Source organism: Pan paniscus, chromosome 8 (genome assembly GCF_029289425.2).
Source record: "Pan paniscus chromosome 8, NHGRI_mPanPan1-v2.0_pri, whole genome shotgun sequence".
Classification (NCBI taxonomy): Eukaryota; Metazoa; Chordata; class Mammalia; order Primates; family Hominidae; genus Pan; species Pan paniscus.
The window spans coordinates 30678259-30696724 of record NC_073257.2 but is presented as its reverse complement, the minus strand read 5'-3'; the positions used below and the strand labels follow the sequence as shown (position 1 = coordinate 30696724).

Genomic DNA, 18466 nt, shown 5'->3' with positions numbered 1-18466 from the left:
TGCTGTATATACAAATGAATCTGTAATCATTTTCATCATGAAATGCCATGAAATTCCAGCAAAACTTAAATAACAAATGAGGGTAAAACGAAAACAACCAATATAGATTTAAAACATGATCATTTTGTTTTGAAATTCTATGGAGAGCATTATTGATTTTATAAGTAGGTGCCATGCTAAAAATTCCTAAATATCACAACAAAAATGGGATAAAGTTAAAGTCAATGAAGGTTTAAGATGTCATGGCTAAAAAATAAACTTGTCTAAATTAAAAAAAGTTAAAGAATACACAAATCAATATCTATCTAATTCACACGACTGGGAGTCCCATCATGAATGCTTGATGTATGATCATTTAGTGGTATAATAAAATTAGTTGCCAAAGTATTGTAAAGATGATGTTGTGGTAGAAAATGAGGAAAACATCACAATGTATAAGATTCTCCCTAAGTGGTTTAGTCTCTTCCTCCTGAAAGTTGTCATTCAACTTTGCTTTTGGAGAAGTCTCTAGCTGGCCTGGCGCCAGCACTGGCAGATGTTTCCAGTGCCGTGGAGAATGAATGACACTGCCAGGATGATCCTCTTCTCCTTTCACTTGATTTGCAGATCGTGATCTTTTCAGCAACAAATGCAGGCTTCAAAGTGACCTCATGTACCCCTCAAAGATTTCAATTGAAGATCAAAGAAAAACTAACCTCCTAAGTCCCACAGTTATAGCATTAAGAGTTTCCTATATACATATTTCTCACTAAATTGTTCTCCCCCATAGCTTCTTCAATTCCTAAGCACAATCTTGATCCTAGAAAAATATATAAGATGTGAGTGTAAAGTTGTCATGCTGATTTTTATCAATTAGTTGGGGAAGTTGTATTCATTGGTATAATCATAACTTACGTGTATAGATCTTAATGTGTCCACTTGAAATATACTTCCATGATTAATACAAAAGGTATCATCTCAACTATGTAAAAAAAAAATTTCTAGGCTTTTGTTTAGAAACAATAATTTTAACTTTACAACTTTACTTTTATTAATATTATTTTATTGTTTAAAATAAAATCTTATCAATAATTTTTAATGGAAGGTTTTCTAATTTATTTACTAATTCTCAAGCTGAATTTCAAAGCAATTTTGGCCATCCAATTTCCTAAAATAATTATAGCAATAAAAATATCAGGTTTTTTTCTTTTACTATATTATGTTATACAAAGTAGAGTTAAATGTGCACTCCAGTTCTAGAGCATCCTAACTAACCTGTTTTCTGCTAAATCATTTGCAAACTTTACTGGCTATAAGTGCCACACTAAATTTAAGTAATTGTTATTCAGACATACCAGTTCTGATTCCATTATTATCTTCTATTGAGAATTCTCCAGGATAGGTAGACACAGAATAACCAAGAAATTGTTCACAGGCTGCAGCTGGGCTATTCTCGTGGCCTAAGACACTCAATGGGGTCAACACAGGAAGATGGATACCATTTGGCAGGTGCTAGAAGTAGGAGTGTTTCGGGGACTTTTAAGTCTTTTTCTGCTACTACTCTATTTTTTTCTCATCTATTTGTTAGTTGCTTTTTCCTCCCCTCCCCCAGCCCCAATCAGTTTCCAGGCACTATGTGTCAGGAAGCTGTCTCCACCATCTCCACCATCCATTTCCTCTTGTTTTGCTGGGGGGAAATGAAGAGCAGCTGCAGCTATTCAGCAGCCTCATCAGTGGAAGATGAAAATGATCATCATTTAATCAACAAGCACTGCTGAGTGCCCATTATCATTATGCTGTTTCTCAAGCCGCTTATCTTCGGGACAAGCATTCCCAGCTCATTTTATTCATCTATTTTTTTCTGCTTAGTACATTTTCTGTGTATTTTTAATTATGCACCTAAAATTGAGACATACATTTCTTTAAAAAAAATTTTTTTTAGTAGAGACGAGGTCTTGCTATGTTCCCTGGACTGGCCTCAAACTCCTGGGCTCAAGCTATCCTTCCCACCTTGGCCTCCCAAAGTGGTGGGATTACAGGCATGAGCCACCGTAGCTTGGCCAAGAAATATATTCCTTTAAAAGGTTTAGACTGACATCTAACCATTTCAAAAAAAAAAAAAAACTCCTATATTTTTCACTGTTCAACACCCTCCCAGCATCAGCTAAATTCACAAAGAAAAAAGAAATCCAAAGTCTGAAACAGTCCATTTAGAAATCTTTTTTAGGAGATAAAATATGGACCTAAAAAAAGAAGATACACACACACACACACAGATAATTCCAAGGAATTAAGCATTGTTCACAAGTGTAAGGTAGACTGCTCTGCATCCAGATAATGCATGAAAAAAATAATGTTTTAAAACTACCCATAAATGGATTACACATTAAAAGAAAAAGAAATTGAATTATCTTTCAGTGATAAGAATTCTTTCAATTATTATACAATTTTCACATTGTGGCATTTTCAGCATTTGTGATTAAATTCATACGTTGTTCGTTGAATTATTAATTTACATTGATTAAATTTGATGTTTATGATAGAATTTTCCAGAGTTGGGTAGAGAGGGGTGCTCCCAGGATTAAAGCCAAGTATATTATCACTGTCAGGTTTCTCACCATATCCTAGCTGGGAGATAATAAAGTCGAATTCCTCGATGGTGTGGATACTTGCGAGGTCACTGCCTTCTTTCCTGCATGTGGTCAGAGCATCCCTCTGGATTTTTTTCTCATCTCTGTGAATCTTGTAACAGTGACCGGCATACGGCCACCACTGACTAGGACAGTGAGTAGGCACATCACTTTCTAGAAACAAAAAGGGGGGGTTGGAAAAAAATTTTAAAAGATTTGATTAAAACTATAACAACATTTTAATCATTTTATATAATACATGAAACAGCTTATAGTTACTAGGCAAATAAAGGTAATATTTAGTTTTTATTTTCGCAGCATACATATTCACCAAAAATAGACAAGGCATATACTATTTTGTTGGTTTTTAGACAAAACAAAATAACCTACTTTTTAATCAAATGGGAAATCACCTTATCAATTTTCTTTCTTTCTTTTTTTTTTTTTTTTTTAAGAGACAAGTTCTCCCTCTATTCCCCAGGTCAGAGTGCGGTGGTGTGATCATGTCTCATTGCAGCCTCAACCTCCTGGGCTCAAGCAGTCCTCCTGCCTCAGCCTCCTGAGTAGCTGCTACTACAGGGCATAAGCCACTGTACTTGGCTATGGGAAATCTCTTTTTAAAAAGTTATATCTACAACAAGACTATACTAATACATATTAGATTATCTAAATCTTGTCAGCAAACCTGAACTAAGCATCTGTTATGCACTGTTTAAATGCTGGAGGCCTGAAAGCTTTGGGGGACTAAACATATCCCCTAAAAGATTTGAATTTACTTTATTCTACGGACATTAGGGAGCCAGTCACTCTTGAGAGGCAGGTTAGTGTTGAAGTAGAGAGCTGGAATGGCTGGGGAACAAACGGTCTCCAAGGAGCCTCCGCCACCATAGCCACATGAGTCAGCCACCTGTTGCCTCAGAACAGACCCACTACCATTTAGTTGCTACCCAAAACTGACACGTGCTCGTGACTAGGAGAGGGATCTGGAGTCATAACTCCTAAAACCTGAATTTGCGGTAAGTTGTGTGATCTTAGGCAAGTCACATCACATGAACAGAAGTACCCACATAGGTGAAAATTTTTAAACGAGATTAGTACTAACACTAAAATCAAACCACCCACCCCGCGTTCTTCTGAACTAGAAAAGAATAGAGAGAGTGTGCTTGTAAATCACAAGCACCACACAATCATTATTTAATTAAACCAGCTGTCAACATCCTCAGCCTCGCTACTAATAGGATCAAATTGTATAATCTGATTATACGCTGCAAAAATTTAATAGTAATGAGCTAGGGGAAAGTGACAATAAAGACATTTGAAGGCAGATGTTTATTCATCCCTATTGCCTTGAGCCTGGCACAGGGCCTGGTACATATAAGCGTATTGAGTACTGGAAGAGAAAAAGAATTGAAGTTATAGTTGATATATGGCTGCTTGTTATTACTATTCTAGAGATACTATTTCAAACAGTAATTTGGCAACATGTTTTGCTTAGAAGGGGACTATATTACCAAATGAAAGTGAACGTATATATTATTTAAGCTCATATTAAATGTTTTCAAATGGCTGTCTTAGTATATGTTCGTTATAGGGTACCTTTCTTCACTATTGCTTTGATGAATTGGTCGTATCTTCCCTTAAAGGTGGAGAGTATCTGAAACATCATTGTTTAAGCCCAGGATTTTGTGCCCTGCAGTCATACAAGTAACTACTCAGTCATGAGGCTCAAATGCTGTACAATTGTTACAAAAAATGCACATTTAAAAGAAATTCTGTTCCCTCAATACAATTTAGATTCTGTGCACTTCCAGTGGTTACAAAAAAAAAAGAAGAAAAAGAAAAAGAAAGAAAGGTTAGTACAGCTTTGGAGCCCTCTGGTGGGTTATTTTAATTTTGCTACCTAGGAAATTGAAAATAGTATCAGCCAATGCTGAGTCCTTCAAAAACTGAAATGATGAACTTTAAAAATATTTGAAAGCATGAAAACAACCAACTTGAGTGAAATGAAGGGGAGTTCCCTGGGGCAGCCACAGAAGATGATTTGTTCCTCTAGCCACAGCTCATGTGCTCAGTGGCCACATGCGGTTAAGTGGCTGCTAAGCCAGAGAGTACAGCCCTAGAGACCTGAGGATTACGGACAAATGGGTTAGTGTTACAAGAATTCACAGGGTTTGAGGTTGAATTCTTGCCTAAGGCTGTTGCTAATCCCGTATGCTGCATAATTTGAACTCTGATACGCTTTTCCAAGCTCTGGTTTATTTGAGTTTATAGATAAAACAGAATCATTAATCCAGGGAGTATAGAGATGTTCAGAAACTGATATCAAGCGGTTAGCGAGTGAAGGAGGCATCATAGAGAAATAAGAATGTACTGAGTGTTTGATGAAATGAACAAAATTTTATCTCAGGAAGAAGAGTCATGAATATTTCCATTTTACACATGAGAATCCCAGCACCGGCAGGTTAAGCAGTAAGGCCAAGTTACAGAATTCTGAGTGCTGTACCAGAGAAACTATAAAGTAACTATTCTCCTCTTTGGCAACATGGAAATTCCAAGTCTTAGAAAGAGAATTGTAATGAAGGCTTCCAAAAAGGAAAAAATACACTATTTCTCCTAGAGGAGGAATAGTAGAGGTAAAATGCAAAACTGGTGAGCTTTCTCTAAAGATACCCACCGTCATTATGGAGAGCCTGTAAAGGATCATCAAACCCAACATCCAGGTCCCACATCTATATCTATTTAGGATCTTGGCCAAATCTATATCAATTAAAATGGCAAACACATCTCCTCCCCAATCCAACAAGTCCACTTCCAGGAATGATCACACGCATGAAATGATGTGCATAGAATGTATATAGTTATTTACCTCAGGACTGTTTGTATTAATAAAAGATTGGAAGTAAATTAAATTAAAAATCCATTACACAGGAGATCAGTCAAAAAAATATATGTGCTGTCTCTGCAATAGCTTTTGGACAGCCATAAAAATAAACATAGAAGCTGTTTATATTCTACATGGAATGATGTCCAAAATTGTTATTAAGTGGAAAACTTAGGATAAAAACATATTATAGTATACTGCCATTTGTATGAAACAAAAATAATTATAAACATATTTGTTTATATAGTCACGGAATAACTAAGGATACACACCCAGAAACAATTATTCTCCAGGAAGGTAAACTGGGTGTTACAGGTAAGAGGTAGGGAAAACTTTATTATTTATCATGTTGTACCTTTTGAATCTCTAGCCATGTCAAGCGTATTTTAAAATACATGAAATTGCTTTCAAAGCCAATGGGGAAAAAAACAAGAATGCCACATTGTCAGTTTCCTCCAGCAGAAAAACAGAAATAAATTAAACCATTTAAAGCATTCGCTGTCCCTCCAAAAAGAGGTAATAATAAAAATATGTAGTTTGTCTTTCATCAATTGGAAGAAAGAATTCTTGCCTTAGTAGTTTATTCTCCTATAAAATTGTAAGGGACAACACAATTGATTTTTTTTTTTCTTGAAGTCTAGCCGATATTTAAAATTCAGTTACAGGCCAGGCATGGTGGCTCATGCCTGTAATCCCAGCACTTTGGGAGGCTGAGGTGGGTAGATCACCCAAGGTCAGGAGTTCAAGACAAGCCTGGCCAACACAGCGAAACACCATCTCTGCTAAAAATACAAAAATTAGCCGGGCGTGATGGCACACATCTGTAATCCCAACTACTCGGGAGGCTGAGGCAGGAGAATCACGAACCCAGGAGGCGAAGTTTGCAGTGAGCTGAGATCGCGCCATTGTACTCCAGCCTGGGTGACAGAATGAGACTCTGTCTCAATAAATAAATAAAATTCAGTTACAACTTTTTAGATATTTTATTCTATTTTATGAAAACTTTAGTATAAGACGCTACACTGAATAGCATGGAAGCCCAGATAGAGCCGTGAGGACCTAATATAAACATCCTTCCAAATGTTGACTTTCTAGCTTGTATTCCGGTTTTGCCATTTCTGCAAGGTTTCTGTATTCTCTGAATATTTTTTTCCCCAACTATAGCATGTGAATCATGACACCTACCTCAGAGGACTGCTTGGGAAGGTAACATTTTTATTTAGGTCAGAGGATCTCCACAAGGCCCAGACACCGCCACACACTCAGGAAATACTAGCAACCAGCACACAGAAATATTGCAGTAATATCATTCAGTTTACCCCATCGACTATCCACAAAACCTCTGGCGGCATTCCAACAGTTACACCTAAGCTGTAATGTTACTTATCTTTCAATTCTAATAGTTGAGGCACTTCAGATCCCATAGATCACTTACCTGAGGGAATAACAAAAGAATTTAAAGTGGTGTTGCCCTTTTTGCAAATATAGCCCAGTTTCTGAACACATTCCAGATTTTCCCATTTAGCATTTTTTCCAGGATTTAGTGACACACAGCTTTTTCCAGGTTCAGCTGATGGACTTCCTTCGAGGAAAAGGAAAAGTTAAAGTGGACTATTATAGCTATTCCCAGCAGATAGCATCCCTCCCACGTCTCCTCATGTCTTCATCCTGGGGATTCAACGGACCACCATTCTGTCTTTTGCTACACATTCACAACAAAATATTTACTGACTGCAGAGCAAAAGACACGATGGGTGTCTATTGTTTTCTTATCGTTGGATCATTCCAATACTTAGAATGTTGATAAAGCAAATATACTTCTTTGAAACAATCCTTTCCCCCATTATCAGCTAATAAAGCTACACCTTAAAACTTGAACAGTTGTCACAACGGATTACATTATCAAAGAGAGGTACCTAATGAAAAGAATGCATGATTATGCCGCCATAAAAAAAAATGAAATCATCATGTCCTTTGCAGCAACATGGATGCAACTAGAGGCCATTATCCTAAGCGAATTAATACAGAACAGAAAGCCAAATAGCCATGTTCTCACTTCTAAGTGGGAGCTAAATACTGAGTACTCATGGACACAAAGATGGCAACAACAGAAACTGGGGACTATGAGATGGGGGAGGAATGGAGGGTAACAAAGTTTGGAAAACTAGCTACTGGGTTCTATGCTCACTACCTGGTTGATGGGATGGATCATTTATATCCCAAACCTCAGCAACATGCAATTTACCTAGGTATGTAACAACCGTGTACATGTATCTCTGAATCTAAAAGTAGAATTCATTAAAAAGAAAGAATACATGATGTTCCAAACCTGCCACATTAAACATTATTAGGGCAGCGCACAGTGGCTCACGCCTGTAATCCCAGCACTTTGGGAGGCTGAGGCGGATGGATCAACTGAGGTCAGGAATTCGAGATCAGCCTGGCCAACATAATGAAACCCCATTTCTACTAAAAATACAAAAAAAATCGGCCGGGGAGCTGGCGGGCACCTGTAATCCCAGCTACTTGGGAGGCTGAGGCAGGAGAATTGCTTGAACCTGGGAGGCAGAGGTTGCAGTGAGTGGAGATCACACCGCTGCACTCCAGCCTGGGTGACAGAGTGAGACTCTGTCTCAAAAATAAAAATAAAAATAAATGGAGGAGAAGAAGCTAATGGGAGAGCTAGAAGGGCAGCATGCTGTGCTCCCAGAACGAAAACTGTCTCAATATCTTCAACTCAGCCTACTGAAGAAGACTCAGCAGCTATGCCTTATCCATTTCTTAGTGGAAACTGATTAAAGAACCAGATAAAGTCAACGTTGCTAAAGGGATGAATGTAGGCATTGATACATTTCACATGCGTTTTGCTACTCTAATATATGATTTAAAAACCAGTACTCCCCAAACTAGCTTCACCTTCCACCTGAAGACAGGGTGAATGAGCCACATTCTGTTAATAACTATGCTTTGTGACCTCTAATGTGTATGTAACCTGTGCCTGAATGTCACTTCCTTTCCTGCAAGACGGAAATCATATTACCTGCTCCACAAAGTCTGGAGCAGGTAATAACCTAAATAACCTTTTTAAAGGTTTGGTGGTATTCTTTGTGTGGTAATTAAATGATTTTTTTAAAGTTTATTTAACTACCACACAAAGAAAATAATGATTAGTAATAAGCATTAAGTTATCTTTTTTTTTTTTTCTTTTTGAGATGGAGTTTTGCTCTGTCACTCAGGCTGGAGTCCAGTGGCGTGATCTCAGCTCACTGCAACCTCCGCCTCCTGGGTTCAAGCAATTCTCTGCCTCAGCCTCCTGAGTAGCTGGGACTACAAGTGCCCACACCATGCCCAGCTAATTTTTGTATTTTTAGTAGAGACGGGGTTTCACCATCTTAACCAGGCTGGTCGTGAACTCCTGACCTCGGGATCCACCCACCTCAGCCTCCCAAAGTGCTGGTATTACAGGCGTGAGCCACTGCACCTGGCGAAAGTTATCTTAAAGTTAGTAATAAGCATAAAGTTATCATAAAGTTAGTAATAAGCATAAAGGTATCTTAAACATTTGTTGATACTGTAACTAAAATAACAGGATAACTGAACTAACAGATAAGGTATCAGCACTAAAAAGAAACTTTCAAAAAAATATATTTTCTAGCTCTAAGTTATTAATTAATGTGTTAATTAGTAAATCATATTACACATTTATTTATCAATACAATACCTCTCTCAACTTTGAGACATCAACTAGTGGTTTTAATGTTTACCATAGTTATTATATATTTGAATTCACACTTGTACATCATTTATGCAAAACATCCTCACTTCAAAAGTGAATATATTTTAATAGATTCATTACTTGGTAATTATTCAATTGAATGCTTGACTGAACAACTTATATGCAACCGATTTTTAATTTCCACGACATCTCTAATTTTAGTTGGAAGAAACTCTCATACTATTTCGCAAGGTGATTTAATCTTGCACCTACTTCTCAGGAATTGAAGTTTAATTTTAAAAAGCATTTACTTCCCTTTCTTAATCATATTCCACTTTCATTCTTTACTTCACCCAAAGTTAACCCAGAAATTTTCTCCCTGAACTCGTAGGATGCAAGCGGTTAAATATAATCATCACCCCCAACTGAATAAATTAAATGACTGCCTAATATGTATAAAAATTTAGCAACACAAAGAAGAATAAATTCTAGTCCCCTAATAAGTTTTATTGTCTAATCATCTGATTGAGGCCCACTAGTATTCTCTAATTGCATCTGGCTGAATGGGTAGACAGACACCTAAATTTTCACCCACAAAAAAGGATATTTTATATACATTCCCTTGCAGTAAGTCCTCCCATATTCCAGAAATTTTTACCTTCCATGTTCCAGAAAAAAATAGAACTGATTATTAGCTCAAGACTTGAGTGACAGCACTGTGACCATCATATGTTGAAGTAACGCTTTGAAACTAGAATTTCATAGTAAAATCTAATTTATTTAAGCCAAAATATATTCTCTAAAAATGTTCTCGTGTTTTAGCATCTATTTGAAATGTTATTTTATTGAAGTTTTTCTTCTTTTAATACAATAAACCAATATAGAAAACGGAGATTTTGGCCAGGCGCAGTGGCTCACACCTGTAATCCCAGCACTCTGGGAGGCTGAGGCAGGCCACATCACTTGAGTTCAGAAGTTCGAGACTGGCCTGGCCAATGTGGGGAAATCCCATCACTACAAAAAATAAAAAAATTAGCCAGGCATGGTGGTGCATGCTTGTAATCCCAGCCTCTTGGAAGGCTGAGGCACAAGAATCACTTGAGCCAGGAAGGCTGAGGTTGCAGTGAGCTGAGACTGCGCCACTGCACTCCAGCCTGGGCAACAGAGTGAGACCCTGTCTCAAAAACAAAACAAAACAAAACAAAAAATGGAGAGTTTAATTTTCTAAGCCAAATGTGAAAACCACTCAATGGCTTTAAAACAGAAGTCTGACTGTCTGAAGAACACCGTATTATAATGGTATGGCCCATAGGAGAATTGATAAATAAAGATGTGACCAATATGATACTTCTCTCCTTTCCCACACCCACGGCAGACATCACTAATCATTAATTGCGCTCTTTCCTTTAAAAAAAAAAAAATGGCACTGGGGTGGGATTGAGGGGTGGGGATTGGATTTATACCCAATAGAAGGCCTCAAGTGGCTACTAACACCAGTTGGTACTGGTGAATAAGAAAAACTTTATATCATTTTTTTGTTTTCTCTAAATAGTTGCTCAATATGTAAACTTATATTCTGTTACTTTTATGTTATGACAATGTAGAAATAATTAGTTCACAGCATTTTCTATCCTCTAAAAAAATTAGAAAGCTGTTGTAGGTTTTATTATCCCCAACTCTGTTTTTCTACAAACTACTGTCAAGAAACCTCTAATGAATTTTTATGCTAGTATGGAATATCATAAGCTGTAACTGAGATAGTATTTTTAAGCCAATGTTATTAAATCAAAAACAGGAAAAGTGGGTGTTAATGTAGATGTTAAAATCACTGTCACAAGGACAGCAATATTGCAAATACCTCATGACTCAAGGTACAGTCATAAAAAAAACTCTCCAACCCAAAATAATTTCAATCCACTTGTCAAACTTTACAAAGAGATGTTGGCTAATCCTCTCAAGGATGTTGACAAAGTCAATGCAACAGCAAGTATATAGTAACAATGCAAGTAGCATATTTAGTAAATCATGTTTAAGAGTAGCCACAACATCTGCTTTTGAATATAATACCCAACACATCAGGGATACTCTGAGAATTGAAACTTTAAACAGAGACCTTTGTTGTTTTGTGTGAGAATCCTGGCAGACAAATCCCTATCCCAGGAAGCTGGTATAACCTTACAATTCAGTATATGGAAATCTAGCATAGATTTCAAAACAAGGTGAAATGAACTATATTTGATGAAGTCTCCCAACTCTTCTCTTTGAGATCAACAGATGAGATAATAAACATCTTCGGGGCGTCTAGATGACTTAAATTTGGATTAATTCGACACAAACAGGATTAACCCTACCTGGTAACCAGTTCAAATATCGGAACGGACTGCGGTCACTCCACTGCCAACCGCTGTTGAAGCTCAGACTATTAAGTCCAATCCAGAGTCCTGAGGTCAAGGAACTGGTTAATCCTATATTTTTAAAGAAAGCAAAACAAACAAACAAGAACTTGGCATTCAGAAAACAGTTGAAATTAAATTCAGAATTAAGTGCTTGAATCAAAATGTAATTGAGGGAAGTAACAATAATCATGCCTACCACATCTCCTTTGATTCTCCTGACAACCTAAGGCAAGTAAAATTATTACCTTCACTGACAGGTGGGGAAACGGAGGCAGAGGCAGCATAGGTAATCTCGTAAGCTTTTTAAGGTTCCAACCCAGATCTAATGAGGCTTCAAACCCCATCACCTTGACTATTATCTACTTTCTCAAGGATAGTGTAAAGTCTTGTGTGAATATGAATAGGTGTTACCTCCACTGCATATTTCAAAACTTATTCTAAGAATTTTATTTTATGATTTTTTAAAGTCAGTTTCTCTTCTTCATTAAAATGATGATTAAATACTAATCACTAAGTGCTTATGCTAACACCAAGGATGCTTTGCTTAAGCAGTGAAGAAATCAAAATTACAATGTTTCAAATTCTGTTCTAGGACTGATGTGGAAGTCATAAAACCAGAAACAACACGGACCTCAGCTCTTCAGCAGTAAACACTCTAACCTATTATTACTGCTCTTTTTTTTTTTTTTTTTTTTTTTTGAGTTGGAGTCTCGCACTGTCGCCGAGGCTGGAGTTCAGTGGCTCAATCTCCACTCACTGCAACCTCCTCCTCTCGGGTTCAAGTGATTCTCCTGCCTCAGCCTCTCGAGTAACTGGGATTACAGGTGACCGCCACCACGCCTGGTTAATTTTTTTTTTGTATTTTTAGAAGAGATGACATTTCACTATGTTGGCCAGGCTGGTCTCAAACTCCTGACCTCAGGTGATCCACCCACCTCAGACTCCCAATATGCTGGGATTACAGGCGTGAGCCACCATACCCGGCCACCTCTATCTTTTTTAAAACCATCAATGAGAAATCTCTGTTCTGAGTTATTTTAATTGATCAAAAGCAATTAATTAAAATAAAAACTATCCTTTGGCTTTTAAAAACATTTTTTAAATTTATATTTATTTTTTAGAGATGGAGTCTCACTATGGTGCTCAGGTTGCTCTCCAACTCCTGGGTCCAAGCGTTCCTCCTACCTCAGTCTCCTAAGTAGCTGGGACTACAGGGTACACACCACTGTACTCAACAACCTTTAAAAAAATTCTTTAAAAGAATTTTCACAAATTCTTTAAAGTTGTACTAACTTGAATATAATTATCTTTCTACTTGCACAGATGTATTCTACATGACATGCTCCTAAAAGTCGCATTTTAATACTAGCTATTCCCAAAACCAATTTACTCTGGGATTTTAAAAAACTTAATTAAGAAAATAAGTGTATTTAGGATTTAAAAATTATAAATAATTCGCTGATTAAAGAAGAATTGAAGTAGATATTGAGACTGTGTAACTAAATTACTATGTTTGGCATGATGAGAAATGATAATAGCTCTTTAAGAGAATTATCTTTTGACATTTTTTACCAGCTCTAAGTACTTATAAACTTGTCTTGAAGAACTGAATTAGTTAATACTTTTTAAAACAAGGCCTGACATATGGTATATGCCCCATAAATGTAAGTTACTACTGTTATTATTACTATTATTATTATTATCATCAATAGCTTCATATTGAATTAAGATTGGCAAAAGGTGTGACTTAGAAGCAAAATTCAAACCTTGGGTTAAAATATATCTCTTAAAGCAGATGAGTGTTGTCCACAAATAATTTTCTCTAATATGCTTTTGTAATTTTATAAAAGAGCAGACCAAAATATTTTAGTATTGCTGCACAAAGCAACAATTCCACATACTAAATTTTTGTTGTTTGTTTTGTTTCCAGACACCAATTCAACCCAGAAATTTTTTTTGTACAGTTGGGGTCTTACTGTAGTGCCCAGGCTGATCTCGAACTCCTGAACTCTAACAATCCTCCCACCTCAGCCTCCCAAGGCTCTGGGATTACAGGCGTGAGCCACTGCGCCCAGCCTCACATGCTCAAGGCGTAACTTTTCTGCATATATTGTCTGAAATGGTTATATACCAACTTTTGAACTTAGATGTAATAGAAGATACACAAATGTCCAATATTACACTGTTTTTTTTACTTTCTTTTTTTTTTTTTATTTAATTGAGGTCCAATGTGTTTTTCAGGCAGTACCAAAGGAAACTGGTAAAAACCATCGGGGAAACAAGCCAAATTTCACTTCCTATATCTTATTTCAGTTCTGTAAATCCTCATCCTGCACATATGGAGCCATAAATCTGATTCAGGACTCAGAGACTCCATAGAGCGTCCCAACATTTTTCGGGGTAGAAACAGAAGGCAAGACGATAAAACAGCTGTGGGTAGTATGCAAACGTGTTGCTGGGCAGAAACATTTCACCTGGCAGATAATATGAAATCAGATCACCACCAATCTGGAATACATTTACTGGAGCCAGGAAATGTTGACAAAATTAAGGGTTCTCATCAGTGCTTCGGGAACTAGCAGATCCCTGGGTGTTCTGTGCGTGAGACACAGGCAGGGTGAAATGGAAGACAGGGCTGAATTCCAGTTCAGCTATTTTCTAAACAGGAGGCATTAAGCAAGTTTCCTAACTTCTCCCTCCTAGTCTGTTATCTCATCTATACAGTGGGGCTAATAATATTCATTCATGAGGTTGCTGTGGGCTTTAGAACTAAAGCCCAGAATCTAGTACGTAGTAGCTCTTCAGTAATTGGCAGACAATTTAATTAGAGTCATCAAACCAGGTTCTACATTTTTAAAAAATGATACTGACTGGCCGAGCATGGTGGCTCACGTCTGTAATCCCAGCACTTTGGTAGGCTGAGGCTGGTAGATTAGCTGAGCTCAGGAGTTCAGAACCATCCTGGGCAACATGGTGAAACCCTGTGTCTACTAAAATACAAAAAATGAGCCAGGCTTGGTGGCACGTGCCTGTAGCCCCAGCTACTCAGGAGGCTGACGCATGAGAATCACTTAAGTCCTGGTGCCACTGCACTCCAGCGTGGGCGACAGAGTGACACTCTGTCTCAAAAAAAAAAATAAAATAAAATAAAATAAAATAAAAAGATACTGACTTTTCAAAATCCTCACATAAAAGAAAACTTTTTTTAAAAGTGTAAATATTTTGTAGGTTGTTTTTTCATTTTAATGGCACATTTTCCAAAATAGAATGGATCGCAATTACACACTCACACCACTGTTTTCTAGATTATTCCCCAATATATCTCAATCAACACTGAGTGTCATCCCTTTCTTTCAAATAAACAGTGGGGAGGGAATATCTTTCCCCTATTTTTTAAATTCCCTGTCAGACTTTTTCTTGTCCTAATGCCTGACATTTTTTACTTAAAGAAAGGCAGGAAGTACTACAAATCTCGTTAGAGATGCCATTCTTATCCAGATGCCAGTGAAAATTTGCTGACTGAAATTCCGGAGGCTTGGATAAGATTCAAGTAAGTATCTGAGGTGAACCCAGCCTCTGGATCTCCTGGGGCTTGTTTGCTGTCCTGATAGACACAAGAAAAGCCCTTGCTGATTAGGGAAGCATTTCCTGCAGCCCGAGTCCGATAGCAGAGTCCGGGAACCAGGAAATGAGTCTGTGCTTGGGCAAAGCCGCTGTCCGCTCAGATCACTTGCTCCTTCTCTGTAGCTGGTGGAGAGCGCACAAAGTAACCTGTGCTCTGTCCCCAGGCTTCCAAGAGATAACACACCCCACAAATAAATTCAAACACAAAAACCAAAAACACACCAACTGAAACCATTTCACCTCTGCACCTCTGATATATTTTCTTTCCTTTTTTTTAAATTTTTATTTATTTATTTATTTATTTTTGAGACGAGTTTCACTCTTGTTGCCCAGGCTGGAGTGCAATGGTGCGATCTCGACTCACTGCAACCTCCACCTCCCAGGTTCAAGCCATTCTCCTACCTCAGCCTCCCGAGTAGCTGGGATTACAGGAGCCTGCCACCGTGCCCAGCTATTTTTTTGTATTTTTAGTAGAGATGGGATTTCACCATGTTGGCCAAGCAGGTCTCAAACTCCTGACCTCAGGTGATCCACCCACCTCGGCCTCCCAAAGTGGTGGGAATACAAGGGTGAGCCACTGTGCCCAGACCACCTCTGATACATTTTCTCTCATGCCTGCAAGTCTTCCCAAATAACCACAAGACTGCCTTGAATCATCTTTTCTATTCCTTAATCATCTACATAAATTTACTTGTCTATTCTGTACTTTCTCCTCTTCCTCCTTATTTTTGTGCATGGTTGTAAATATGAATCACTCTGATCCTTTCTGTTCCACTATTAGAAGGGTCCCAAAGGCCAATGCAAAACAGAATAATTGAGCAGACAGAGGAAGAACCCTATCTCTAAGATTATGAATCCACAGTGACATCATATTGCTTTTCTATCCTCGGTCTCCTTAATAATAACTTATAGGAGAGATGTGTTCTGGTTGGTGACGGGTGTCATCTGAAAATAGCTGGAAAAAGGTATTTTCCAGCACTTTCCAGGTGCTAAGAAATGAGGCAAGGTAGGGAGTGTGCTCTTGCCCTTGTATTGACTCACACACATTAGCTCTTTTAACAGACAAGGTCACCAAAGCACAGGTGCCTCAGGAAATCCCCACAAGCTCCCCCAGTTTCACAGAGCTGGGACCTAGGCAGTCTGGCTCCAGAATCTTTGCTCTCAGCCCCTCTGCTCTGCTGCCTGGTGTTAGCACCTGGACACAGCAGGAACTAACACAGTGTTTTGCCAGATATGGTCTTTCAACCAGCTGCCCCAGAATCACCTGGGAGTTTGACAAAAGACAGATTCTTGTGCCCTGTGTCACACCTACTGATCTAGAGTCTTCGGGGTCTCAGCCCAGGCATCATCACTTTAACAGAATTCCAAGGTGATGAATAAGCCACTTCACACAGAAGAACCACTGCATTTACTGTCTTCTTGCCATGAACTGTCTAGTTTTCCAAACAGGAGACTGAATTTCTAAGTATTTTTATTTTGTTGCATGTTAACATGTCAGTCAGCAAATGTTTGGTGAGACCCTTCCTTGGAAGGCTCTGTGTGAACCTCCTTGGGGGAAGAGGGGGCATAAATATTCACAAGACATTCCCCGTTTTCAGCTATTTCCCCCTCTGACGCGATCTCCACATGGCCTTCAGTTTGCTTTCCATGCAGGACTTATTATAATTGGTACCTATTCATTTGTTTGTTTTCTTGTTTACATCTGTTTCTTCCCATTGGACTTAAAGCTGCATGTGGACAAGACAGGGTCAGCTTTGATGTCCCCAGGACCTAGCACAAAGCCTGGCACATGGGTACAAGATATCTTGGGAATGAATGAATAAGTAAATAAATAATAACAAATTAATGTATTTATAGTGTTGTCAAGGAAGCAGGACATATGTGTAAGTAGCTATTATACTAATAAAAGTGGTAATAAGCAAATAAGAGAAATGCAGATGGAAATAATAGAACTGCATTTCAACTGTATACAATTGTGAGAATTCCAGGCAAAAGAAATGACATGGGAAAAGATGTGAGGGTGAGAATGGATGAGGAAAAACAAGGAATCCAAGACTGACTTTTCTTTTGTTGTGACCGCAAAATGCAAGACCGGGAATAGTACAGATGTTCGGCAGGTGGCAATCTTGAATGTCAGGCAAAATGTATTTTGTTAATTATTTGATGGGAAATGAGAAGCCACAAGGGGTTTTTTGAACATGGCAGTCATAGGAGCAGAGACAGACTAATATTAATATAGCCGTGTCCAGAAAAACTGGAGGGAGGAGATTTTGGGGGCAAGAAATCGGGGATGCTTTTGCTCCCACATTAATTTCTGATCCTAATCTCTCTGTTTCCCCAAGTGTATATTTTAGAAGTTAAAACGGATACTCTCTTCTCAAGCAAACTTTAGCCCTTTTAGTCTTCACAACCTAATAAAAACAGATATTTTAAAAACAAACACATTGGCCAGGCATGGTGGCTCATGCCTGTAATCCCAGCACTTTGGGAGGCCAAGGCAGGTGGATCACCTGAGGCCAGGAGTTCATGACCAGCCTGTCCAACCTAGTGAAACCCCGTCTCTACCAAAAATACAAAAAATTAGCTGGGCATGGTGGCAAGCACCTGTAATCCCAGCTACTTGGGAGGCTGAGGCAGGAGAATCACGTGAACCCGGGAGGTGGAGGTTACAGTGAGCCGAGATTGCGTCATTGCACTCCAGTCTGGGCTACAAGAGGGAAACTCCATCTCAAAACAAAACAAAACAACACAACACAAAACAAAACAACAACAAAACCAAACACATTGTGGAAAGAGTATCAATAAAACCTGAAAACCGGTAGAGCCTGGGGGTTCGAGGGACAGGAGGCTAAAAGAACTCAGGGTTTCAGGGTTTCAAAGCAGCCTCTGACTTGTCTCTGCCAGTGGTAGCAGTCTTTTAATTTATCATTTTGACCTCTATGAGGCTAATGAAAGACCTGTGGCTTCAGCTTAGACCTGGATGATGGATACTTGACGAGGATTGTTCCACTGCCTTGTGTCCAAGAACGACATCATTAATCGATTGTGGCATCTTTTACTCTGATTCTAGATTAGCCCTCAGAATCCTTCTTAGCACTGGCTCTAGAGACTCTTAAAATCAATAGTTGGCACAGGAAATGAGAGCTATTTGCCATCCCTGGTGTCATTTTCAGAGTACAGATTTGTCATGGCATCCGCATCAACTGCTTAAGAATTGCTTCTGTCATAACATCTATAAACA

The 18466-nt window shown here is 38.3% G+C and overlaps 1 protein-coding gene across 1 annotated transcript in view; it reads right to left on the bottom strand.

Annotated features, from left to right (window-relative positions):
• MRC1 (mannose receptor C-type 1) overlaps positions 1 to 18466 on the bottom strand; it is a 102390-nt gene that overhangs the window by 59289 nt on the left and 24635 nt on the right. Inside the window, exons 5-7 of the mRNA XM_003831172.5 lie at positions 11557 to 11670; positions 6926 to 7072; positions 2598 to 2783 (exon numbers count right to left, since the gene is read on the bottom strand). Of these exons, the coding sequence (XP_003831220.2) occupies positions 2598 to 2783; positions 6926 to 7072; positions 11557 to 11670 (447 nt within the window). The remainder of the gene's footprint in view (positions 1 to 2597; positions 2784 to 6925; positions 7073 to 11556; positions 11671 to 18466) is intronic.